This window comes from Panicum virgatum, chromosome 1N (genome assembly GCF_016808335.1).
Source record: "Panicum virgatum strain AP13 chromosome 1N, P.virgatum_v5, whole genome shotgun sequence".
NCBI classification, from domain to species: domain Eukaryota; kingdom Viridiplantae; phylum Streptophyta; class Magnoliopsida; order Poales; family Poaceae; genus Panicum; species Panicum virgatum.
In genome coordinates this window covers 14,026,903-14,053,780 of record NC_053145.1, presented here as the reverse complement: position 1 = coordinate 14,053,780, position 26,878 = coordinate 14,026,903, and the positions used below count along the sequence as shown (strand labels likewise).

Genomic DNA, 26,878 nt, shown 5'->3' with positions numbered 1-26,878 from the left:
GGCAATGTATGCTGCGTATTGCAATGCTTGGGCCATTCAATTGTGAAAGGGCACACACACCCGCTGAACTTGTTCTTCTGTTCAGAAGCGTGTCCACCGGAATGTTTTCCGATCAAGAAGAGTCAGGCAGTAGTGCAAGCGCACGAATTCTTTGTCAAGCTCCTATTGTAAAGTGCGCGACGGATCTGTTGGCAGCAACATATTATCCGAGAAAAACACTAACGTGTCACCATAACAACGTAACAGCAAATAAGAATATAAGATCATCATGCGCCAAGACTACTCTTCAGGTGATATGCCCCATCTGGTCTGGAACAAACTTGCTCACAGGCCACACCGCCACAGCTCAGGAGAACATGCACGAAAAGGAATAGGAAAACAATGAGAATGACTAGCTAATAGATTCCAGGAACAAACTATTTTTTTTAATCTCAAGGAACCTTATTCATTTTTCATAGGTACAATGTGGCGTATGATTGGTACTGGCCACACCACCACACATTAAGGACAAGCAGGATGAGTAGTATTATTTCACATGCATACTAACCTCTGTTCTAAATAATGATATTTAGGATAAACTAATTACCTCAAAATAAACTAATTTACTTGTCCTAAACATCGTACATTTAAAAGAAAACAGGGTCAGTGGTACCTTTATAACTGTATTATTCAAGACCCATCTAAGAACAATGGTGTAGCTGTTTCTTGTTACAGAAATGGTATGAAAAGTTACAGTATAATAGAAACCGAAACCAAGCTGTTACTATGTTAGATCCGTCAAAGGCGTGGACCAAAGAATGATGGATCACACCGCATAATATTTACACTACTACATTACAACAAACTTATTGCCCCGAGGACCAACCAATCGATCATATTCACACCCCCATTGTGCATCCGTATGAAGCTATCACTACGCTATCTCCTTTTAGTTTTGCCTACAATAAAAGGTTGGATCTGTAGTTGCCGGGAAAATGCTCTGTTGAAAAGAACCCGAGTTTGGATGGCAGAGATAACAGGCATCCATGCGAGCACAGCAATTGGGGAGAAGAGCAGAGATCCCATTCCATAGTCGTAAGCGTGAGCTATGACCTGAATAGGCTCCCATATCGCATAGTACTCTATTTTTGGTCGCAGAACTTGAACAATCTGCAAGACATGTGGGGAGTTAGGGCGGGCTACAGTAAAAAGGAAATTGTCTTAACATCAACAGTGAGCTGCCACTTGATACTTACAAGGAGAAGACCCCAACCAGTTGGTATGAATGCGAGACAACAGATGATCAAATCCAGGATGGATAATTGGCAGAGACAATAGAGAAGAATTAAGGAAGTAACCACCGTCAGGAATATCAAAAGTTTTATGACCCTGAAGATGAGTTGGTGATTCGTGCTCAGCCGACGGCTAGCACAATTTACAAGCTGCAGCAGATTCAAATAAACATGAGAATATTATAGTTGGAAAGGGAAATCAGCATAAGAATAATGAATCTCGGTAGCATGAAACGAGAGAGAAATTTTTGGAGATGAAGTTGGTACCTTAACCAATCCAATAATGGCAATTATGACAACCCACGAAAGCAAATAGACAAGGAAATTCTTGTTGTCTTGAGATATATTCAGGTGATAGACAAGTCCGTACTGATATATAAAGAAGCGTAGCGAGAGCAGCACTTCAAGAATTCTAGAACTCAACACTGAGTGCCGTATATGTGCATTCTCAGCGTTCCACCATGACTCCCAACTCTTTTCTGGTTGCACTCCTATGCCCCCTTGATTCCTCATCCACCTGTTCCAGTCAGCCCAGTCCTCAACAATTTTTTGCCAAGCAAAACCAGCTGGGTTAAAGAGAAAAGGAGTAAACAGCCAAGTCACTGCCATAAACCACGTTGAGTATGTGATCATCACGTGCACCACACTGCTCACATAAGATCTCCTAAAGATGTGGTAGACTATCAAAAGGAAGACCAACTCAAATCCTTTGACAAAGTGACTCCTGGAATACAACTGATAGTTTTCCGTAAAGCTTGCATGGAAAACTACAAATTTACGCCCTGTGGGCCGGTATTTAGCACCCCCATGGAGAATAGTACGGCCATAATAGTGTGCTTTTGTTCCAAGAGAGAACGTGAAGAAAACTGAAGCCAACTGCAATTGCATGAGGATAAAATCACTCAGAGCTGTACGGAAACCCTTTTCCAGACCTAGTTCCATCACCATAGGCAATCCTGTAAGAAGTCCCAGCTGGAGAAAAGACTGAGATGCAAGGGCTGTTTCCAAGGATTTTATATTCTGAGTCTGGGCATCATGTAACAGAGCCCTCTGCAGGCCGCTGAGAACCAAGTATAATTGCCCATAGAGGAAAACATAAACCCCAACAACTGATATCTGTGCAACATATGGATCAACTGAAATAATTAGACTGATAGGTAATGCTAAGGTCTATTACTGTAACTGTTATAACAGGGAACTTTAACATTATTCACATTATTTTTGATTTTTTTTTACTTTAGAGAAAGAGGGAGGGAGATGAGAGGGAGGGGGATTGAGAGAGTATACTAGGCTGTTGAAGTAAACGTTTAAAATAAGCCTTAAACTAAAAAAATGACTTATTAACATTTTCACATCGTTGATTTTTTTTTTTTACTTTAGAGAGAGAGAGAGAGAGAGAGAGAGAGAGAGAGAGAGAGAGAGAGAGAGAGAGAGAGAGAGCATACTAGGCTGTTGAAGTAAAATCCCACTGTCGTAAAATAGCATGAAAGCATCCTGAAGAAATCAAATCGCCGACCGAGCCGGTGAATATCACGACTTATTGTTTGTTCACTGTTGCCATTTGCCACTTTAGCTTCAAATTTTGAAATCTGATTTAGACCAACATCACGCCCTTTGCCAACTTGAATGTACTCGTTGTAAGTTATATTTCCATGACGCAATATGGAATTATACCCTGTAAAAATAATTCCAAAGCAGCAATTATTTTAGAAAATGGTATGATGATTTCAGTTTCAACAGAAGGAAAACTTAAACTTACCAGCAAATACATCCTCACTTAAGTTTATAGTTTTAGATGCTTTACTTACACCACCTCTTGTTAAATGAAATATCCGATCAAAAATGTCTGGATGGCCATAGTGAAATCGTACCCTACAGTCAGGAAAATATCCATTTGAGTTATATAGTTAACTTCCGAATGGGCTTCTTGCATACGCATATCATATGTAGAAATTTATGAATACTGGAGTATAATACAAGATGGGACTCTTGACCTTGATACTAAGTTTCCAACACTATCAATCTGTAAGAAATCAATTTATATAGATATTAACAAAAGGTAAAAAGATACTGTCATCTATGCACTCTAAACTGCTGAAATGCCATTTATAACCTGGAAATGGAATCTATCACGTCCATTTCAAAGCTTTCTTCTCAAAATGCCACAATATGTCAATATCCAATTAATTTCTTTTCTGCAACTACAGATTGCTCCTACCGCCTTCATCTCCTCTTCTGTAGTACTCCCTTCTCGCAGCCACCATATAGCCTTAGTACCATCCACCAATATTTGTGCCATGCCACACGTATGTTACTACTGCTGCCTCACTTGAGGCCACTGCTGAACCATGCATACAGGAACTTGCAGAAACAAATCATATCTTGCTAGTTGGTACTTTGTGGCCAAGCCCATGCAGAAACAACCAGAGAAATCAAATAAAAAGGGACACAGAAATCTAGAGAAGGATTGATTCCATTACAGAAGGGGACCATAGTCATGTTTGAACAATTGGCATAACTACTACATTTAACTCAACAGAACAAGGGAATGTGTGTGTGTGTGTGGGGGGGGGGGGATTATTAGAGTATATTTGATAGTTGTAGATATACATATCGTAGACTGTCATATGTATCCCGGGGAGCCTTGCCCCCCAAGTCTTGTACTCTTATATATACCTGCCGAGGCCTCAATGCAATATAATCATCCATTACACCAATCCTATTATTCTACATGGTATCACGAGTTTGAGTTCTCACCTAGGCCTCAAACCCTAGCCTTCCGCTGCTCGCGCCACCGGCGCCCCTCCTCTCCCGTCGCCGGCGCTCCTGACTTCGAGGACGCGTCCCCAGCGCGCCCCCACGCCAGTCCCCTAGCGCCCCCCCGGCGGGATGTCGATCTATGCCGGAGGGCGCACCCTCCACCTCCTCCCGGCGGATCCCTCGATATGCCGTTCTTCTAGGTGTTGCGGCAGATCGAACTGATCCGCTGCCGTCGTCGTCTCCTCGCGTCTAGCAGCAGGTCAGATGAAGAACTCACTGGGGGAGCGCCTTCCTCTTCTTCCCGGCGTCGGCACCACAAGCGCCTTGCACCTCCAGGTCCGGCCATGTACCGTGCCTTGGTGGTGGCGGCTCCATGACCAACGCTCCTTCACTCCCCTCCACCGCACGTTGTGGCGGCCCTTCTCCGAGCTGTGGCTGTGAGTTCCCTTCTCCGTCGTCCCTGCTCCGCCCGTCGCTGCGGGTCCGGCGCCAGGCGGACCGCCCCTCTTCTTCGCCCCGTCCCTGCTTCCGCCCGTGCGCTGGGTGCCCGCCGCTGCGGGTACGGCGACCAGGCGGACGGCCCCTTCTCCGCTTTCCTTGCGCCGCCTGGTGCTGGTGCGAGGCGGCATCCTCACCCCTCCCGTCCCTCTCTCTCTCTGAATCGTGGTCTTCTTGACCGTGACTTGGGGAGATAAGTGAGCGGCAGGGGGGTTTCTGCTCTGCGCACCCAAGAGTTCTACACAGGTCTGCTGCTGTTGTATCCTTTTCAGTTTTGCCTGATCTCTGATCGGGATTGCGTCGCCCGTCGCCCGCCGCCCGTCGACTCTGCACGCCTCCACATCGACATCGTCACCGGCTCCTGCTGTCCATGTGGCCCATCCTGGTGTGCGGTGAAGGTTGGGGCGCCCCTCCCGCGGCGCCGCCAGGCTCCTTCGCCACATGGTCCTCCCGCCGGTCGTCCCCGACATCTTTTGTTGCCATGGTTGCACCGTCGGACTGATCACCCGAACTGTGCACTGTCGTGGCGCATCCGCTTTTGGGACGGTTGTCCTGAGAGTGCGTGCTTCACCGAGCACGGAGGGCTGCCGCCGCATCGCCTCTTCGGGCAGTAGTGGTGTCACCCCGTGGTCTTCTCCGCCATTGCTTCCTCACCGCCGCCGACCACGTCGACGACCTCATCGTCGACTCGTCGCTGCGCGCTTCGCGCATGGTCTTCGTCAAGCTGTACGAGTTCTTCGCCATCTCCTTCGAGCACCGCCGCCGTGCCATCCGGATCATTCGGCCTTGTGCTGGAAAGTCCGGGTTCCCCTCCTTGCTTCGTCTAGCACAACTACGTCGCCAGCGTCGCCATCTCGTCCCCGACTACTTCGTCTACTCCAGCAACAGCAGGCGTTGGCACCTTCTACCCCGCCTTCTTCTGCGCCTGCGACCACCATGGAGGCCTTCTCTGTTGTTCCCCCCGGCGACGGCGTCTGGTTTTGCATTCTCCCTTACACGTCCGGTATTGGCAACACCGGTGCGTGCCCATCGTCCCCAATGCGTTCCCGAGCCTGGCAAACTCGGGCATGTGTCACCTGATGGCCTGACTGCATCGACTTCGGCATCGCTCCCTCTACGACTGCCTCGACACGTCGCAATCTTCGTCTCCGGCGTCTTCTCCATTACGCCACCACCATGGCGCCTCCTCGTGCGCTCGCGGCTTCATGTGCGGCTACCTCGTCTTCGGCAACCTCGACAGCTCTACGTCGACCACGGCTATCCTATGCACGGCACCTTCGACCATGGCTCCTCGCCCTCCGGCTCGGCTACCTCGACATCGGCACAAAGGGCTACCATCCGCATGAGTTACTCGCTGGTTTTCTCTCTAGTCACAGCATCCGCACCACATAGACGTTATGACTGCGGGGGGATGATAGTCCGTTGGCTCCTGCTTTCGGCTTCTTCTCCAGTCTCACCGTTTGCAGTGCTCCCGCTGTGACTGCGGGAGAGTATTAGAGTATATTTGGTAGTTGTAGATATACGTATCGTAGACTGCCATATGTATCCCGGGGAGCCTTACCCCCCAAGTCTTGTACTCTTATATATACCGACTGAGGCCTCAATGCAATATAATCATCCATTACACCAATCCTATTATTGTACAGGGATGCATTGGTAGTTCATGAACCATTCATCAAACCACTTGACAAAGTTAAAATAAAAGTAACATTCTGCAAAGGAAAAAAAACCTAGGAGAAACTAAGTGGAACTGTACAAGAGGACTCGAAACTAGGTAACCTAGGCTCAGTTCTAAAATGTAACGTTCTGAACACGCCCCATTCAACTTTGTCAAAGTGCCGTTCTGTGAAGATTGAAAACAAGAGGCATAATGTCATCAGCCATTTTTAAATGACATTACGTGTATCTGGGGTTCCGCAATAATGTATTTGTAAGAAAGGTAGGATGCGTATAATGTGTGGGATATATTGCTTGAGCCCCTTGGGCGGTATATATAGGAATACATGGCTTGGAGGGCAAGTAGCCTCTCCTAGAGATAAGGAAGGTTATTCCGGGATTACAATCAATCCTAAACTAACCATATCCGGAGTTGCATAATATACTCTAACATCCCCCCGCAGTCGTAGCGGTAGCAACACGAACGGTCAGACTGGAGAACAATGGAGACGTATCCCCCCTGCAGTCGGAACGCCGGTGCGAAAGCTTTGACTGGAGACTCATGCAGATGATAGCCCTTTAGTGCCGTAGTAGCCGAAGTCGAGGTGGACGTAGTCGAAGCCGTGGAGGGGGCGCGGGTCGAAGCGTCGTTGAGGTGCTCGAGTACACAAACTCAGCAGCTTCTAGCCGAAGACAGCAGCAGGACGGTGCGGCGGATGACGATGGTAGACGGCGCGTTCTGCGACTTAGGTCACGCTCAGGACAGGGGTGGCGACGGGGCAGGTTGCAGCAAGTGTCGCGCTCAGATCAGGGGTGGCGACGACGTCTTCCTTCAGGAACATCGGTGGCGATGTCCGCGCGAGAACAGCTGGAGGCGCGGAGGCGGTTTGAGCGCCTGCTTGACGAAGACCGGCGGTGAGTGGCGCCACGGCCTAAAAAGGCAATGACACCGGTAGGGTGACTTGATCACGAACGTCGTCGCTGCAGCCTGGAAGGGCGCAGCAACAACCTCGTCCTTCGGGAGTGTCGACGAAGACCAGTGACGAACGGCAGGGCGATGCAAACCGATCTTAGATTGGAAAAGAAAAACAGCAGCAACATCAAGACGAACCTGCGGGTGCAATCTCGGGTGCACGTAGCGTTGCCCCCCAACCTTATCCTCACACCCATCGGTAGAGACAGGACCAGAGGCAAATCGGTGAAGGGGGCAAGAACCCACTGGCGAGGGAGCTCGACGGGAGAGGTGCAACCCGAGCGGCTCCTCTGCTCCGGCCGTGCAACAGCCCGACGACCCCCAGAGGCCGCCCTGCAGCCACGACCTTGCGGACAGCAGCGCGGCGCCGAGGGAGGAGGGGAAGCAGGCCCGCGGCGGCGCGTTGGAGAGGACCGGTAGTGGAGGGCGGCGGCAGTGCTGCAGCTCGGCGTTGACGTCGATTGGCGGTGCGGCGGCCCGCCGGCCCCGATGGCGCAGTGGCCTGGCATCCCGCGGCGGTCCTCCGCAGCCGCGCAGGGCACGCGCGCTTGGGGAAGCGGTGCGGCGGCGCTGGTAAGAGGCGGGCCGCCTGGCCTGATGTGCGGTTGGGGCAGGCAGATCCGGATGCGGGGCCGAGGGCGACAACGACGCGGAGGCATGCAGGCCTAGTGGCGCCCCCATGGCGATGTGGTTCCTGACGGGGACGTCGAGCACCACCACCATGGGGCGGCCAGGGAAGAGGTAGGTCCTTCTGCTGCTGGTTGACGACGGCGGCGGCGCGGATCAGAGGGATCCGCGGCGCATCCTACGAGGGCGCTGCCCCCGGCGGAGATTGATCTCCCTGGGGGCGGCGCGGGTTGCAGCGGAAGCGGCAGCGGCTAGGTCAGGATCTAAAACCTAGGCGTCTGATGTCATGTAAGAAAGGTAGGATGCGTATAATGTATAGGATATATTGCTTGAGCCCTTTGGGCAGTATATATAGGAGTACATGGCTTGGAGGGCAAGTAGCCTCTCCTAGAGATAAGAAAGGTTATCCCGGGATTACAATCAATCCTAAACTAACTATATCCGGAGTTGCCTAATATACTCTAACAGTATTCAGATTTTCATCTAATGTAGAACATAATTCCATCAGAAGTTAGAACTTAAAGCAAAAGAATTTAGTTTGCATCGTTTTTGCCTACATTATAAGATAAAATAAGAGGCGTGTTTTCACCTAAGGGGATCAGCAAGAAATCTCTGTCCAATTGTGACAAAGCTTGTCTCTTGATATGACATGAAGCCAGCAAGAGATGAAACACTGCACAAACAATAATAGCATAATTATCCTACTATAGACAAAACACATTTCAAAGAAATATGTCGTAACATTACAGACCTTCCAGTGAAGATATGCTCTCTAAGCCCAAGTATGGTTGGAGCTTGGTCCCTAGGATGTATTACAAACTCTTGAAGGACATTCCTCATTTTGTAAGCTTCTTCCAGATAGTTGTCCTGATATCAAGTTGCATACATGAACATAAAATCTTTAAAGAAAAGAGTGAACATGATTATATAAGCATGTGCAATTCATTACTTGATTCATATCAATTGTTTGTAGAGCTTCTCCACGAGTGAAGATAATGGCATGGTTCTGATTTTCAGGCTTCCCTTCTCCAATGATGGGCGGACCAGGCAGCTTTATACGGTAAATCTCCTATGGACAGAACCAACAAAATCAGCAAACGCCATGGGATTAGAGTGAAAGAATCATATGTTTTACAAGAAAGGCTGTTAATTGGGGATGATAATCATGCTTAATGACTAATGAAGATAGTCATTATGACAAAATAGGAGAGAGGTACTTTTAAGAAATCTTAGGTGTACTCAATACAAGTTTCCTACTTTTTTAGTCTTAACCTGAGATCATTACCTGGTCCAAATTATTTTCTGCTTTTATTAACACAGAGGAATAAACCTTGTGAGGAACGTTATTTTCTATGACTTCCTTCTCTTCAATATAAGCGACCCGTAGAGCAGAGTACCTTTATTGGGCACAAGTGAAAAAGGTCAGTAAAACTCTAGTGACCATCATTTTCTACAATTATATATGTTCCAATGCATACCTGGTCATCAGATCTATAATGTCTTGAGCATGGGGATCACCTTTGATTTTCTGTTCCCCAAACTTCTGACATGAAATGATATATGAAAATTTCATATCTGCAAGTGCTTCAATTTCAGCTGATAATGATTGGTGGATGTTTCTTTTATTTTTTCCTTGCTCAGTTGCCAAAAGTCCTTTGTATGATTCTGCATAAGTTTTGTAAAATTGAATTAGTGGAAAAACAACAGTTTCCAAAGAAACTCAGAGATGAAGATTACACAAGAACTTCTACCATAATTTTACATGTCTAACAGTCCTAGGTTATAAATTTCCACCCTTGAATTTCATTAGGACAAGATTTTTATACGCACCTTGATCACTTGTCCTGTCTAAGAAAGCCTGTAGTCTCAATGCCTTTTTGTAGTACATCATTCCCCGAACTAGGAAGTTTACCATAAAAATAGGAGTGAGATGGGGGATCCATGGTCTTAAATCATAATACAACAAATGAGAACGATACACTGGATTACCAGTTCGGCTCAGTGTTTGGCCACGGTAGGAAGCCCAGTATCTAATTTCATCATTTGTAGCCTTTGGACCAATGCGTTCCGAAAAGTTTTTCCATTCATCTAAAATCATAAGAATACCTCAGTACCTCAGTACCTAAGAATACCCAGTACCTAAAGTCTCATCTTGATATATCTTAGTAACATATGGTAATCCAGTATGTTTTCATATAAACCATTGCAAGCAGTTGCGGTAGCAGTCAAAAGAAAGTTTTGCTATAGTACCTGGATATATCTTTTGCATGTAGGAAAGGATGGACGATTCATCTTGATTCGAATAAAGTTCTTCATCAGAAAACTTCACTTCTTCCATGAAATATGGAGTTATTATGCTGGATAAAGTATGTAATGTCAGGATGCACTGTAACACACGGATCGCAGTTGTTTTCCATTGAGATGGATGCAGATATCAGAATTACTCCCTCCGTTTTTTCTTTAGGTGTCGTATAAGGTTTTTGAAAAAAAGTCAGAATTAGATGTCGCATGACGGTCTGACCGCCTCGTTCCTAGAGTCACAAGTAAAAGAAAGGCCTCGTTTTTTCTCCCGCAGCAATTAATCTTGCAATTAAACGTGCATGCAACCACTAGCAAGTACCCGACAGACGTTGGGGAGGGCTGTTTTGCATGGAGCCATGCAGGAAAGGCTGCGGATGCACTAATTACAAAGAGAAAAGGAGAACGATTACTCAGAGTTAAAGCTTTCCTTGGTCTATGCACCAGAGGCTTATATGACATCTAAAAAAACTGGAGGGAGTAGCAAACAAAGAACTACAATTAACTGAACAGCTTGCTTATATTTATAGCAATTCTCATTGGTTATCATCTTATTGAGTTGATTACCAGGAAATCAGTAAGGCCAAGATCACAAAAAACTGTTTTCTTATGGTTGCATATGTGGGTTCTGGTTATCAATGTTACTGAAGGGACTCGTATAAGGTTATAAATGAACCCTATGATGGATTTATCAGGAGACATAACGTTATGAACAAATAGCTACTCCAAATAATGAAAAGCGAAAGAATATATTAAATGGAGATTGCTCAAGGATATAGTCTGAATTATAATTAGACTTTTAGCATCATCAGATAGTCTGGATTTGGTTCATCTCTGAGAAAGATCCTCAGCGCAAATTATGCTACTTTTATGGGAAAAGTCCGAATTACACCCTCGAACTATTACAGAAGTCCGATTTTCAACCTTCAACTGCAAAACTGGATAGCATAGGCCATCCAACTGTCGAAACCGGGCAAATTTGGCCCTTGGGGTGGTTTCCAAGGTGGTTTTGTTTTTTTTTTAAACAAAAATTCTAATTAGATCTAAAAAATCAAATCTAATTCATTTAAAATCAGAAAATTATGAAACTAGTACCAATATTTTTATAAAAATGTAACCTATCTCTTATTGTTCTGTTTGAAGCTTACTTATTCAAAAATAATAGACATAACTACAAGCAATCAATTATTATGAAAATAAAAAATTTGATCTAAATAATTGAAAAGTATCATGCCAATAGATAGGTTACATTTTTAGAAAACTTTTGATACCCTTTCGGATTTTTTGATCTAAAATGAATTGCTTATGAATTTTTGTAGTTAAAATTTGAATATTTTAATTCTCACAAAATGGAAAACCACCTTTGAAACCACCTAAGGGGCCAAATTTGCCCGGTTTCAACAGTTGGATGGCCTTTGTTATCTGGTTTTGTAGTTGAAGGTTGAAAATCGGGCTTTTGTGATAGTTTGAGGGTGTAAACCAGACTTTTTTCTACTTTTATTTGGCGTTGTATGTCATCAATGTTCAGATAATCCGAGTTGTTTCTGGCAGCAAATTGACAATGATCACTTTTGCAAGCAGATTTATTACCTGAACGATAACATACTGCGAACTTTGGGAGCAGCAGGCATATCCATAAACAGAGATGTGGCGAAGAATGAAATGCGTCGCCTAGCCTCTAAATTTGATGGTATTTCTGCAACCTGTTCTTTTGTATTAAGCAAAAGGTAGAGGCGTTTAACCTGAATATGAAAGGGAATTTCATTATCCAAAGAGTTATAATCTGTTCCAGTGTCCTTGGGTAATCAAAGGTTAGCTCAGACCTGTTCCTTTTGCTGACTTAGCTGACCATCAAGAAACGGATATCGGATGTTTGTTATTGAGCTGACTGATGCAAAGAGCTCTGGTTCATAGTATCCGAACGCGCCATCATCATCAGAGATCAGTCTCTCGGGAGAATTAACCACATCCAATATACTGTACAAATTGGATATTATTATACTTGTACACATAAAAAAAAGTTCATTTACATTGAGAAATTCTTACCTTTGAGCATCCACAATCATATCTTGGATTAGAATATCAACAATATCTTGAAGCAGAATTGTCACCTCATATCGATGTTCTTGTTTGTTTAGATACTATGTAACACATGCAAGCAAATGTCATTATATTTGTTGGCACATACACAGGATTCAAAATAGAAGGAAACATTTGTCTGCACTATCTTAATAGAGTTCAATATGAGAAAAAATGTATCAGCTGTCCATCAATATATAGAGCTCAAGAGGAAATAATATATCCTCTCTTTGAAGTTCTCCAAATGTGATGCCACATTCAAATTACATCTGACAAAAATAAATACAAGGTGGCACCTACTTCAAAAAAGAAAGAAAAAGTCTTCCATGTTTGACCTATTTAAATAGTAAATATAGCTTCATTACTTAGTCATCCTCAATAATTCAACTATAGCTTTCACTTCCAGAATACACTCTATTGCACATTTTTTGTCTTAGTCCTGGCCAGTGACTGGCATTACATGTGAGAGTACATAGTACTCCCTCCATCCAACTATGATAGATATATTTCCATATGGCACAATGACCAAGGGGCACCAAGTGTGCTTATCAATCTCATAAATGCAACATAGACTTTTTGTTGGTTCTCCAATGTTTTAACTGGGAACTCCTCATTTCTAGTGCTATTTATTGCAACAACCCATGTCAATAGCAAATATAGCTATCATTTTTGAACATTTGAAGTTTTGAAATATAGCTATCAAAAGTGGATGGAGGGAGTAATAAGCAACAACCCTTGTCATGGTTTGAGTTTTTGCAACACCCAACTCCAAAAATCTACTTATGGCCCAGCTCCTCACATCGAATGGATCCACGTATGTGTAGCACCTCTCTTACATTTTTATCCTCAATTCCTCACTTCTTGTAAAAGGGTTAGCCTGGAAATGTGTTTGGAACAACAAGGATTATAAGTTGGCCCTCACCCCTCCTAAACCTCCAAGGTGGCACTAACAACCACAACTGGGTAACATGGGCCAACTCTCTACTATGAGATTTTGGGCTCAGCTTAAGGGCTGACACCCTCGGCAGCTCACAAAATACGCAGCAGACTCACAGAACCACCACTTGGTACACATGTACTCAGGTCATGCCGCGGGTCAGTCCACATGTACACGCGCACATAGTCACATATAACGAGGGTTCATGCTCTGCTAATATTTTAAGACCCCACTCCAAAATTTTCTTACTACCCAGCTCCTCATGTGGAACAGGCCCGCATACGATTAATGCCTCTATTACACTTTCGTCCCCGCTTCATGTAAAAGGGTAAACCAGGAGGTGCTACATTTGAAGCGACAAGGATTATAAGCTGGCTATCACCCCCTAAACTTTCAAGGTGGTACACTAAGCCACCACAACCACAGCTGGACCACATAGGCCTACTACTACTATGAGATATTGGGCTGGGGTATTACAATATCGGTGGGAAGATGTGCTTCTCGGTGACAAAGTGGCCATTCATGGATGCACCTTTAGTAAAGGGAGAAGGATGTGGGTTGGGCACCAGGTAGTTTGAAGATGATTATCTTCAAGTCTCTTAACTTTCCTCAACAACTCAGCTTCTTAGGGCTGGCTAACATGAGCAGTTGTTGTGGATAATGGAGGCATAGACTCACCTTAACACATACCAATTGTGAAACAAGGAAAGAAGGATATAAAAAGATTGCAGTAAAAAAGATAAACACTTGAGCAGGTAGATTTTCAAAGCAGAGCCAAGAATTGCTCTGAAGTAGAATCTAGAATCACCATGCATATGCAAGGACACAGTGACAAAACAGCAAAATAGACCACGATAATAGAAGTGGGGTTGTTGATAGTTCCAGTGTAGTAATTACCAGAAGTTCAGTCAACCGATCAAATTTGCTGAACAATGAAGGCAAATGATCCATCTTAAAATCAGTCAGCAGGCTTGAGTTCTGAATACTCTCTTCTATTTTACCAAATATTGCAGCTACCACCCTGAACACAATCTGTAAACATCATAATAATATTCACAGGAATATATACTAACAAAACTGCAAGCTTGAGCAAAAAAAACCAGTGATTGGGGTGACGAATAAAGTGGATTACCCCTTCTCTGTTTCGCCAATAATGAGAAATCTAAAAATAGTTTTTGTCAATTCGTAGAAATCATTGATAGAGCAAAACATGTAGCTATCCTTCTTAATTTTCAAGAACAGTTGAGCACTTTGTCCAGTAAAATTTGCTGCCATGTCCACTGCTTCTGAAAACTAGAATGTAATAGAAACAAATATGAGACTACAGATAAATATTTGCTGGCAAAAATAGAAAGGGTACCGATATATGCCAGACTGCAGAAAGTCACAGAAAATCAATTAATGAAGTACAACTCAAAACAATGTCTTGGAAAAGTGGAAGATAGTGTTAAGGCCCATATGTTATCTAGGCCCATAGTGGCCCATACCCTGGCTACATATATGTCCACCTAGGACTAATGGAGATCATCACTTGTCTAATTATCCAAAGGTAACATGGAATCAGAGCATGGTTTAGGGTTAGGGTTAGGACTAATCTAATCCACCCCGATCCAATTTTTTTTCCGCCGGCGGCTCCTCTGCTCTGCCGCCGGCTCCTCTGTTCCGCCCCGTCGCGCCACCGTCCCCATCCAGCGCCGCCGTAGCCGCCCATCCAGCGCCGCCGTCGCGGCCCGTCTACTGCCGCCGTCGCGGCCCGTCTTCCGCCGCTCGTCGCGGCCCGTCTTCGCCGCCCGTCGTGGCTCGCCCAGCACCGCTGTAGCGGCCCGCCTTCAGCCGCCCGTCGCGGCTCCTCGCGACCCGTCGTCGCGGATCGTCTATTGCCGCACGTCGCGGCTCGTCTCCTGCCGCCTGTCGCGGCCGGTCCAGTGCCGCCGTCGCGACACGTCTCCCTCTGCCTGTCGCGGCCTCCTCTTCGACGCCGCCATCGCGGCCTCCTCTCCGACGCCGGCCTTCCTGGTCTCCACCATCGTCGCTGCTGCAGACTGTTGTGTACTCTGTCAGCAGGTTTTCAATTTCTTGTTACTCGTTCTGGTCTTTGTTATTGGTGGACATATACCAGCATGTCGCATCCTACGGCTATCACCATACCTATGCAGCTTGATGGCTACAATTATAGAGAATGGGCTTTTTGTGTTGAGACAGTGCTTGGTGGATATGGTCTTGTCTCACATCTTACTGGTGCGAAACCAGCTGCTGCGACTGATGGTTCTAATGCTAGTACAGTCACTACTTGGGTTAATGATGATGGCAGGGTCAAGACTGCAATAGTCACAAGTGTTAAACCATCATTGATGATGAGTCTTCAGCCCTTTGCAACAGCTAAGGAGATGTGGGATTATCTAAAGAATAGGTTTGTTCATGTTAGTGGTGCTCATCTGCATACTCTGATGCAAGGTCTTCGTGGACTTCAGCAAGATGACATGACATCTTGATTCATGGGACCAGTCATCTTGATTCATGGGACCAGTGTTATCTATGGTTCCTTCATCTACTGCAGGATGTGATGGGTGCTCCAAGAAGAACACATTCATTGAGCAGTTCATGATGTATCAGTTTGTTATGGGACTCAGGTCTGAATATGAGCCTGTTCGTGCGCAGCTTCTCAATAGATCTCCCACTCCATCCTTATCAGAGGTTCTATCATCATTGACTGCTGAAGAGGCTCGACTTCGTTCATTGTCATCTGCTCCTTCGGTGTTGGCACCTCAGAGTGTTCTTGCTGCTGCTCACAGGTCTCGTGTGTCTGATGCTTCTACACCTTGTGAACATTGTAAGAAGACTACTCACCGTTCAGAGCACTGTTTCGCTAAGTATCCAGAGAAGCTTGCTGAGTTCCGTGCTCGTCGTGCGGCTCGTGGTCGTGGTACATCTACTGCTCCTCAAGGCTCTGTGTCTGTTGCTGCTGCTTCACCTGTTCATGCCCCTCAGTCCTCTTGGGTCCTTGATTCAGGCGCTTCTTTCCACGTGGCTTCTGATCACTCTCAGTTGTTTAATTGCCAAGCAGTCCATAATGGTGCTTCTGTTCAGACAGCAGATGATACATCTTGTCCTATTACTTCTCATGGTTCACTTTCTACACCACATTTTTCTATACCCAATGACCACATTTTTCTGTACCCAATGTTTCCTTTGTACCTCAGTTGTCCATGAATCTTCTTTCAGTAGGACAGATTAATGATCAAAATTGTTTTATTGGATTTGATGACTCATCTTGTTTTGTTCAGGGGATTGTCGAATCGGGAGAGTGATTGGGACTGGCCATCGCCGTAGAGGTTCCTCCATTTTGGACACATTGAGTCTTCCTGCTTCCGCTACCTCTACAGCTCATGTGTCATCCGTTGCATCTTCATCTGCCCCTTTTGCCATGTGGCATCATCGCCTCGGTCATCGATGTGGGTCTCGTTTGTCGACCTTAATAAGTAGTGGTTGTCTAGACAATACTTCTGTCGAGTCTAGTTTTTAGTGCAAGGGATGTAAACTTGGAAAACAAATACAACTTCCATATTCGTCTAGTACATCTCATTCAGCTCGACCTTTTGATCTTATTCATTCTGATGTATGGGGTAAAGCACCTTTTCCCACCAAGGGTGGTCATGAGTACTATGTTATTTTTATTGATGATTACTCTCGATATACTTGGATTTACTTTATGAAACATCGCTCCCAGTTGTGTTCAATTTACCAGAATTTTGCTCGTATGGTGCATACTCAGTTTTCCACTTCTATTAAAGTGTTCCGTTCTGACTCTGGTGGCGAGTATATATCCGATGCTCTTCGCCAATTTTTGGCATCTGAGGGTACTCTTCCTCAGCTTTCATGTTCTAGTGCTCATGCTCAGAATGGGGTTGCTGAGCGTAAGCATCGACATCTCATTGAGACTGCTCGTACCCTTTTGATTTCCTCATTTGTTCCTTCTCATTTTTGGGGTAATATGTCTCTACAGCTGCTTATCTCATAAATAGACAACCGTCTTCCACACTGTCTGGAAAATGTCTTGGTGAAGTTCTTTTTGGTACTCCACCTCGCTATGATCATCTTCGAGTTTTTTGTTGCACTTGTTATGTCTTGCTTGCACTTTGTGAGCGGACTAAGTTGACTGCTCAGTCAGTTGAGTGCGTGTTTCTGGGGTATAGTCTTGAACATAAGGGTTATCATTGTTACGATCCTTCCTCTCGTTGTATGCGTATTTCTCGTGATGTGACATTTGATGAGAATCGCCCTTTCTTTTATAATTCTTCCACTCCATCCTCATCTTCCCCCACAGAGTCCACTAGCTTCCTGTGTCTTCCTCCACCTATTCCATCGTCTTCATGTCCACCACAGCCTTCATGTCCACCACAGCCTCCACCACCTCCACCCGCTAAACCTCCCGTCACACAAGTCTACACCCGTCGTCCCAAAGCTCCCACAGTCCTTCCGTCTGATTTTCCTTCGGCCAGTCCTGATACTCCTGTTTTAGATGCATCTAACACTACTGATGAGTCTCATTCTATTTCTAATGAGTCACAGGTTGGTCCGCGATACAATCTACGGGATCGTGGTGCTATTGCTCCTCCTGATAAATTGGGTTTTCCTCATGTAAGTGTTGTCATTGTTGTTGCTGAACCATCCACTTACAAGGAAGCATCTAGTATTCCAGAATGGCAGAATGCTATGTCAGAAGAGCTTGCTGCACTTGATCGGACAGGTACTTGGGAAATTGTTCCTTTGCCATCACATGCTATACCTATTACATGTAAATGGGTGTTCAAAATCAAGACCAAATCAGATGGATCCCTTGAGAGGTATAAAGCTCGTCTTGTTGCTCGCGGTTTTCAGCATACTCAGGGGCGGGATTATGAGGAGACTTTTGCACCCGTTGCGCATATGACTACCGTCCGTACTATGATTGTAGTAGCTGCCAGTCGTTCTTGGACTATCTCTCAGATGGATGTCAAGAATGCTTTTCTTCATGGTGAGTTACATGAGGAAGTTTATATGCACCCACCTCCAGGTGTTGATGCCCCTTCAGGACAAGTTTGTCGTCTTCGTCGTGCTCTTTATGGCCTCAAACAAGCTCCCCGTGCTTGGTATGAGCGTTTTGTTTCCGTGATAATAGAAGCTGGTTTTTCACCAAGTCCTCATGACCTGGCTCTATTTATTCATACTTCTTCACGTGGTCGTACTCTGCTCCTTCTCTATGTTGATGATATGTTGATCACGGGTGATGATACCGAGCATATTTCCTTGGTCAAGAGGCACCTTAGTCAATAATTTCAGATGACTGATTTGGGTCCCCTCAGTTATTTTTTGGGCATTGAGGTTTCACGATCTGACAAGGGGTATTACATTTCTCAATCTAAATATATTCAAGATCTGATTGTTCGATCTGGTATTACTGATAGTCGGACAGCTGCCACCCCTATGAATATTCACTTACAGCTTCGTCCTACGGATGGTACCCCTCTCGAAGATCTTGCTGATACCGCCATATTGTTGGTAGTCTAGTATATCTCACAGTCACAAGGCCTGATATTGCTCATGCTGTTTGTCGGTACCCTGTAGCAGGGGTACCCACTCTTACCGCAGCAAGACAGGACCCTCGTAGTTATCCGTAACTACGCGTAAGGACGGAGTAGCCAGGCTCCACCGGACAGGCTCTTCCCTCACCAGGCCAACGGCCCCGGACCCGTTCCCCGCCTGGGGATGGGTCCGGAGACGCCACGTGTCTCTAAGGGATGGAAGCTCCGAGCTGACAGCCAGGCCACGGACCCCCATAGGGGTCCGGGGCCTCCTGCGCCGTTCGGACCCCCCTTACCGTGCGGAGGTCCGGAGACGCCACGTGTCCCGGGGGCACGGGCGCGGGCTCATGCGCGAGTCCTCCGCAAGGGGGACTCGCCCACCCACCACATTTAATGCGGATGGTTGACGCATGCTCTGCCGCCGCAGCACGCGGGACAGCCTTTGACAGGCCCCGCTGTGCACCGCGTATTACCAAGGTGCACAGTGCAGCCGCCTGTGCCGCGCCCGCGCAGAGCCCGTCAGCCGCATTAAATGGATACGACGGCACGGTACTTTTCCATCATACCGCCTACGCCGCTCCCTACACAGCCGTTCAGCTACGTGGCAGGCGACGCCGCTGGCTACGACGGGCGCCGTTTCGACAATACAGCGCCTAGACATGCTGAACGGGAGACTCCAAGAGCAGGCAAAGATATCCAGAGAAAGATCTCCTTTGCCTGCAACGCTATAATGATGAACAGTACTATATTTTATACCGCATCGCTGGGCCCACTTGTCGGGGTCCCGGCAGCCATGTACGCGCCTCCCTTGAGATATAAAAGGGAGGCACTCGCTGTGTACAGGACAGCTCCAGACAGACTCAAGCTCTTGCAACCTTCTCACTCTCGTGGGAAGGCAATACAACACACAGTGGACGTAGGGTATTACGCTCCGGCGGCCCGAACCATTCTAAATCCTGCTGTGTTCATCGTGTTCTTGAGTGAGATCGATTTAAGACCAGCTAACCCCCGAGTACACACCCTTAGGGCTAGGGCGGGTGCCATCCGCCACCCGGCTGTGGTTTGCAGCACCACGACATTTGGCGCGCCAGGTAGGGGCACTTTAGCTGGTCGCAGTTCATCTCTTCTTCGTCCCCATGGTTCGCGTGGACGACGTGGAGATGACGGAGGGTGTGGCGTCATCCACGCCACATGCCTCTCGTGTTCTTGCTCCAGGGGTAACTGTGCCTGCGGAGCAGCCACCGTCGGCGGCAGCGCGCGCTGCTCGCCGGCAAGAGTCAGGGCGCCCATCAAGGGCCCCCTCACAAGCTGCGAGCGGCGGAGCGCTGGCAGCGGCTAGGGAGTTGCTTCGCAACCCCCCGGCTGAGGCAGCCTCGCCAGACGCCCTGAAGCAGTGGCGGGACGACGTTGACCGTCTCCTCCACCTGGTTCAGGCCTCCCCCAGTTCTGCAAGGAATAGGCAACGACCTCCGCCCGGCAACGCGGTGGTACCTTACCACCAGTGTCAGGGCGGTGCGTCGGCGTCCGTGCGCTCCCCTACTGTGAGGGGTGCACGAACAGAAGACCTGCGGGCGGAGCTCAACCGCCGGCGCGCGGGAGAGGATGCCCGCGTCTCCGTTGAGAGGGCGCGAGAGCGCCGTCTTAACATTGAGGGCCGTAACCTCAACGCCGACTTGGACGTAGTAGCACCCAAGCCCCCGGTGAACGCCCGGATACAGCCAGGCGCACCAGTTGCTGGGGTGGGCTGCGCTGCGCTGGCGGACCACCTTCGAGCAGTGGCATGGCCATCCAAGTTCCGCCCCCACCTGCCGGAAAAGTACGACGGTACCAATAACCCGTCGGAGTTCCTGCAGGTGTACGTTACTGCCATCACAGCGGCTGGTAGTAACGCAGCCGTCATGGCAAGCTACTTTCATGTAGCCTTGTCTGGGCCAGCCCGGACCTGGCTCATGAACCTCACACCTGGGACGATCCAGTCCTGGGAAGAGCTCTGTGCGAGGTTCACAGCGAACTTCGCCAGTGCGTACCAGTAGCATGGTGTGGCGGCACACCTCCACGCCGTGAGGCAAAACCCCGGAGAAACGCTCCGGGCCTTCATCTCGCGCTTCACCAAGGTACGGGGTACCATTCCTCGTATCTCAGATGCATCTATTATCACTGCTTTCCGCCAGGGGGTACGTGACGAGAAGATGCTCGAGAAGCTGGCGACGCACGAGGTGGAAAGCGTCACTACGCTTTTCTCCCTGGCAGACAAGTGTGCCAGGGCCGCTGAGGGTCGTGCATGGCACTCAGCCCCCCAAAGCGGAGACGCCAAGGCTGGCGGCTCCAGTGCTACCGCTCAGGGCGGTGGCAAGAAGAAGAACAAGAACCGAAATCGCGGAGAACTGCAATCTGGTGGACCAGTCGTTGCAGCGGCGGCACCAGCGGCGGCGCCGGTTGCGGCAGCAGCGGCTGGGGGCCAAAATGCACATGGCAAACGCCCTCGCCCGCAAGGTGGGAGCGGAGGTTCATGCCCAGTGCATCCCACCGCACGCCACAGCGCCGCTGACTGCCGCGAGATCCAGAAGCTCGCGAAGCGGGTCAGTGGGCGGCGGGAGCAGTCCTCTAAAGACGGCTCACCTCCTCCTCGCCAGCGCGCCGGCAAGGAGAAGGCCTCCGACAGCGGGGCCGCCGCCGGGGAGAAGGAGCTGGGGTACCAATCCCCCGCTCGAGAGCTGAAGGGCGTCTACCACGGCGACGACTCCGATTCCGACAACGGCGACCGCCGCAAGAAGCTGTACGTAATGTACGGCGGAAGCTGGGAGCTTGTCTCCCGACGGGACGTGAAGACCCTTCGCCGGGAGGTCCTCTCGGTGAAGCCGGGGGTCCCGAAGGCGGCGCCGCACCAGAGGTGGATGAACACCACCATCTCTTTCGGGCCATCCGACTGCCCAGAGAATATGGCCGGAGCTGGTGTACTACCTCTAGTCACCGCTCCCGTCATATCCAACGTAAGGCTCTATCACGTGCTGATTGACGGTGGGGCAGGCCTCAATGTCATCAGCTATGCAGCGTTCAAGCAGCTGCAGAACCCGGAGTCCAAGCTGACTCCCTCTCGCCCATTCTCTGGGGTGGGCCCACACCCGGTGTTCCCTCTGGGGAGCATCACATTGCCGGTCACGTTCGGGACCGAGGAGAACTTCCGCACAGAGAGCGTTCTGTTCGATGTGGCGGAAGTAAACCTCCCGTTCAACGCCATCATTGGCCGGCCGGCGCTCTACCGCTTCATGGCCATTGCTCATTATGGGTATTTGGTCTTGAAGATGCCTTCCCCTGCCGGAGTCCTCACCGTGCAGGGCGACCGCACCGCTGCCGTCGCTGCAGTTGAGAGACTGCATGCTCTGGCGGCAGAGGCTGCACGTTCCGAGGAGGATCCGTCCACCTCGCAACCTAACGCGCCTGCAAAGGTTCCCAAGGTCCAACCGTCCGATCCGGACCATGTTCCCGTGAAGACGGTGCAGATTGGAGCGGACTCCACCAGGACCACCCGCATCGCGGGGAACCTGGAGGAGAAATAGGAAGACGCGCTCATCGCTTTCCTCCGGGCAAATGTCGACGTGTTCGCCTGGGAACCGTCACAGATGCCCGGGATCCCCAGGGAAGTGATCGAGCACAATCTGAGGATCTACCCCGACGCCACGCCGGTGCGCCAGAAGTCTCGGAAGCAGTCCGTGGAGCGACAAAACTTCATCCGCGAAGAAGTTCGCAAGCTCCTACATGCCGGCTTCATCGAGGAGGTCCACCACCCCGAGTGGTTGGCCAATCCGGTCGTCGTCCCAAAGGCCAACGGGAAGCTTCGGATGTGCATCGACTACACCAGCCTCAACAAGGCATGTCCTAGAGACCCCTACCCTCTTCCGCGTATCGATCAGATCGTGGACTCCACCTCCGGGTGTGACCTTTTGTCTTTCCTAGATGCATACTCTGGTTTCCACCAGATTCAGATGTCTAGAGAGGATAGGAAGCATACTGCCTTTGTAACAGTAGATAGACTTTATTGCTACATTGTCATGCCGTATGGTCTAAGGAATGCCTTACCCACGTTTGTACGAGCCATGAACAAAACCTTCTGTAATCTAATTAGAGATGTTGTTGAGGTTTATGTCGATGACATTGTGGTCAAGACTAAGGTATGGTCAACGCTAGTGGAGGACCTGTCCCTCGTCTTCGACCGGCTCCGCGGCACGCGCACGAAGCTGAATCCCGAGAAGTGCATCTTCGGCGTCTCAGCAGGGAAGCTGCTGGGTTTCTTGGTCTCACATCGAGGCATCGAGGCAAACCCAGCCAAGATCAAGGCGATCGAAGCGATGAGGCCTCCTGGCCGCATCAAGGATGTCCAGAAGCTCACTGGATCACTCGCAGCTCTTAGTCGCTTCATATCGAGGCTAGCTGAGAGGGCCCTCCCCTTCTTCAAACTATTGAGGAGGTCCGGTCCATTTTCTTGGACCGAAGAGGCTGAACAGGCCTTCCAGGAGTTGAAGCAGCACCTCACCTCGCTGCCAGTATTGGTGGCTCCAGAGCCCGGTGAGCCGTTGTTTCTGTATCTTGCTGCATCTGCGGAGGCAGTCAGCATGGTGCTGGTCGCTGAAAGGACGGAACAAGCTCGCCAGGGGGACACCAGGGTCTCCCCGGCCAAAGATGGTGAGCCGGACCCCGGACACGGGGGCCCGTCAGCCTCACCTCAGCCTGAAGCCCCGGACCCCGCACAAAGGGGTCCGGACGAGCCTTGTGCTAGTGGGAACCCATAGTCACTGGGGGCCCAAGGATCTGATGTGGTGAATAAGGGCGACCCGGACCTGGTAACCAGGGTCCGGACCGTCCAAAAACCAGTTTACTACGTCAGTGAAGTCCTCCACGAGGCGAAGGCCAGGTATCTTGAGACGCATAAGCTTATCTATGCGATACTTATTGCGTCCAGGAAACTGCGCCATTACTTTCAGGCACACCGAGTTGTCGTAGTGACCTCTTACCCGTTAAGAGCGATCCTGCACAACTCCAACGCCACAGGCAATATCGCCAAGTGGGCGGCAGAGCTGGCCGAGTTCCAACTGGAATTCCAGCCACGCCATGCAGTCAAGAGCCAGATCCTGGCTGATTTCATAGCAGAGTGGACTCCTTCCCCAAGCAATCCTGGGGGTCCGGTCGTCAACGCTGGACCCCCGGAGCCGGAAATCAGGGCACCAGTCTTCACCGAACCCCACTGGACACTCTTCTTCGACGGGTCCGCCCGCGAAAAGTGGGCCGGAGCTGGTGTGGTCCTCATCGACCCAAACGGAGATCAGCTGAAGTACATGTTGCACCTTGAGTTCAAGGCCACCAATAACATGGCGGAGTACGAAGCTTTGATCTTTGGCCTGACACAAGCCCTCTCATTGGGGGTCCGGCAGCTCCTGGTGAAGGGGGACTCCCAGCTAATCATCAAGCAGGTCCGAGGGGATTGCAACTGCAACAATCCCCAGCTCGCGGCATACCTCATACACGTGAGGAAGCTCGAGAAGGACTTCGACGCCTTGGAACTACAACATGTTCCCCGCGAGCACAACTCAACAGCAGATGATCTCTCTGCGAGAGCATCTACCTGGGCACCCGTGCCCGAGGGTGTCTTCGAAAGACGGCTGCTGAGACCTACCGCCCAGCCTGCCGACCTGGGTGAAGGGGATCAAGCTAGCACCTCAAAGCCAGCGGTCCCGGCAACACTCCTCCTGTGGTGCCCAACCTGGGCTGTGTGCCCTGTTGAGGATCCTGGTGACCTCGCAGGGCCACACCCACCTACTCAGGGAGCTCCCGATGCATGGATCTCCGAGATCCGGAACTACCTGAAGGATAACATCCTCCCTGATGACGATGTGTCCGCTGAGCGCATAGTCCGATTGGCTAAACGCTACGCGGTGGTAGAAGGGGATCTCTACCGCCGTGGCGCCAACGGTGTCCTCATGCGGTGCATTTCCCAGAAAGAGGGCCGCGAGTTGCTCGCGGAGATCCATGGAGGTGAGTGCGGAAGTCATTCCTCCTCTCGCACGCTTGTTGGCAAGGCCTTTCGACATGGTTTCTACTGGCCGACAGCACTCCAGGATGCGGCTGAGCTAGTGAGGTCCTGCAAAGCATGCCAATTCCATGCAAAGCAAATACACACCCCGGCTCAAGCTCTGCAGATGATTCCGCCCTCATGGCCATTCGCTGTGTGGGGTGTGGATATCCTGGGACCATTCCCCCGGACTGTTGGCGGGTACCGGTTCCTCTATGTCGCCATCGACAAGTTCACCAAGTGGCCGGAAGTTACTCCTGTGGTGAATATCACTAAGAAATCGGCAGTCGCATTCCTCAGGTCCATTGTGTGCAGATTTGGCGTCCCAAACCGCATTATCGCGGACAACGGGACCCAATTCAAAAGCAGGCTCTTCCAAGAGTACTGTGAGGACATTGGCATCCAGCTATGCTTCGCGTCCGTAGCACATCCTCGCAGCAATGGACAAGTTGAGAGAGCGAATGCAGAGATCCTCAGGGGACTCAAGACCCGCACCTACAACTGCTTGAAGAAGCATGGTGCCAAATGGGTTGACGAGCTTCCATGCGTGCTATGGGGCAACCGGACCACACCCAGCCGAGCCACCGGGGAGACTCCGTTCTTCCTGGTCTACGGGGCTGAAGCATGCCTTCCCCCAGAAATTCACCTGGGCTCACCACGAGTCCAGGCCTTTGACGAATCCATGCAGGAGCAGCTGCGGTGCGACGACGTGGACCTCGTTGACGAGCGAAGGTGGCGAGCAGCAATCCGAAACGCACGCTACAACCAGGCGCTCCGGCACTATCATCAACGGTTCGTGCACAGCAGGGAGCTCCGGGCTGGCGACCTCGTCCTCAGATGGATCCTGAGCCGAGCAGGGCTCCACAAACTCTCCCCCAGCTGGGAGGGGCCCTTCAGGGTTACAGAGGTATGCCGGCCCGGATGCGTTCGCCTCGCCACAGAAGATGGAGTGCCGCTGCCCAACCCATGAAATATAGAGCATCTGCGTAAGTTTTACACCTAGGCATAGCAGGGAAATAAACCTTTCCTTTGTAATAAGATAGAGTTAGCGTGCGGCCCAGAGCGGTTGGGGGCCACCCTCGTAAACCCGACCTCTGGCATCCATCGCACCACCGGCTAACGCGCGGCTCAGAGCGGTAGAGGTCCGACCTCGTAAACCCGGCCTCTGGCATCCATCGCGCAAACCATGTACATCAAGATTGCAAAGGAAAGATTTTCTCCTAGTTCTGTCTTTGTGTCAAAGTTAAATTACGCATTTCGATTCTCGGAGTTCTCACCTTTCTAACCCCCGCGGGAACCTCTACTCTTGTTGCTACAACTAAGATCTGCATTGAGCTGCTGGACTGCCGTACAGATCTGGACCCTCTTGCTGCTGGAGGGGGGTCCGGACCCCTAGGGACCTACTCTTGGGAGCGGGTACTTGTTTCCAGGGGTGGTCCGGAGCCTGTGTAGCCGCTTAGCTGGTTCCGTACCCAAAAGCCTACACACTCCACCACCCTGTAACGAGCGCTCTAGTACCTGGAGCCGGGTAATTGGGGGCCCGGACCTCATTCCAGCTCAAGAGTTGGCTTCCTAAATCCAACACGGCATGTCCAGCTCTATATCTCAAAGGATCGAGTACAACAAAGCGACCTCACCCACTGCTGCGGAGGGTCTGGGACGCTGAAGCCAGGTCCGGAAGGATCGTGCTGTTTACTGGAGTGGTCCGGAGCCCTGTGTAGTGCCTTAGCCTGATTCCGTACCATAAGCCTACGCACTCCACCACTCTGAAGCAAGCACTGAACTACCTGGGCCTGTGCATCTAGAGCCCTGGACCTGGTACCAGCCTGGGACTGGTCAGGAATGAGCCCCGCGGGTCTGCTACTAAGCTATAACTTTGAAGTGGTACACAGGTTAGCGGTAGCCAGTCTCAAACCATTGAGCCTATCTGCCAGGGGGTCTGGGTATCCGCTTCAAAGCTTTCATGCAGGATAAGAGCCAGTCTCGATGGTAGACAGACTCGTAGCAACTGAGTCTCTCTCCCAGGGGGCCCGGGGCATCCGCTTTGACCCAGACATCATGGATGAATTCTGCATGTGTCAAATAGCTAAGATGCAGTATCGTTGCTACTATCTAAGCGAACTTGATTCTTCTATCTGTACTCCTGTATACTAC

The 26,878-nt window shown here is 49.5% G+C and overlaps 1 protein-coding gene across 3 annotated transcripts in view; it reads right to left on the bottom strand.

Moving 5' to 3' along the window:
* Positions 1 to 625: 625 nt before the first annotated feature.
* LOC120655254 (putative callose synthase 8) overlaps positions 626 to 26,878 on the bottom strand; it is a 51,137-nt gene continuing 24,884 nt past the window's right edge. For all 3 annotated transcript variants that reach the window (XM_039933002.1, XM_039933003.1, XM_039933004.1), the window contains 18 exons: positions 14,232 to 14,392; positions 13,997 to 14,120; positions 12,130 to 12,224; positions 11,907 to 12,060; positions 11,674 to 11,825; positions 10,036 to 10,142; positions 9,775 to 9,873; positions 9,616 to 9,684; positions 9,264 to 9,450; positions 9,071 to 9,182; positions 8,735 to 8,854; positions 8,537 to 8,652; positions 8,375 to 8,458; positions 3,031 to 3,143; positions 2,717 to 2,946; positions 1,539 to 2,387; positions 1,236 to 1,421; positions 626 to 1,149 (listed from right to left, as the gene is read on the bottom strand). In XM_039933002.1, coding sequence (XP_039788936.1) covers positions 919 to 1,149; positions 1,236 to 1,421; positions 1,539 to 2,387; positions 2,717 to 2,946; positions 3,031 to 3,143; positions 8,375 to 8,458; positions 8,537 to 8,652; positions 8,735 to 8,854; positions 9,071 to 9,182; positions 9,264 to 9,450; positions 9,616 to 9,684; positions 9,775 to 9,873; positions 10,036 to 10,142; positions 11,674 to 11,825; positions 11,907 to 12,060; positions 12,130 to 12,224; positions 13,997 to 14,120; positions 14,232 to 14,392 — 3,189 coding nt within the window. In that variant the 3' untranslated portion in view covers positions 626 to 918. The remainder of the gene's footprint in view (positions 1,150 to 1,235; positions 1,422 to 1,538; positions 2,388 to 2,716; positions 2,947 to 3,030; positions 3,144 to 8,374; positions 8,459 to 8,536; positions 8,653 to 8,734; positions 8,855 to 9,070; positions 9,183 to 9,263; positions 9,451 to 9,615; positions 9,685 to 9,774; positions 9,874 to 10,035; positions 10,143 to 11,673; positions 11,826 to 11,906; positions 12,061 to 12,129; positions 12,225 to 13,996; positions 14,121 to 14,231; positions 14,393 to 26,878) is intronic.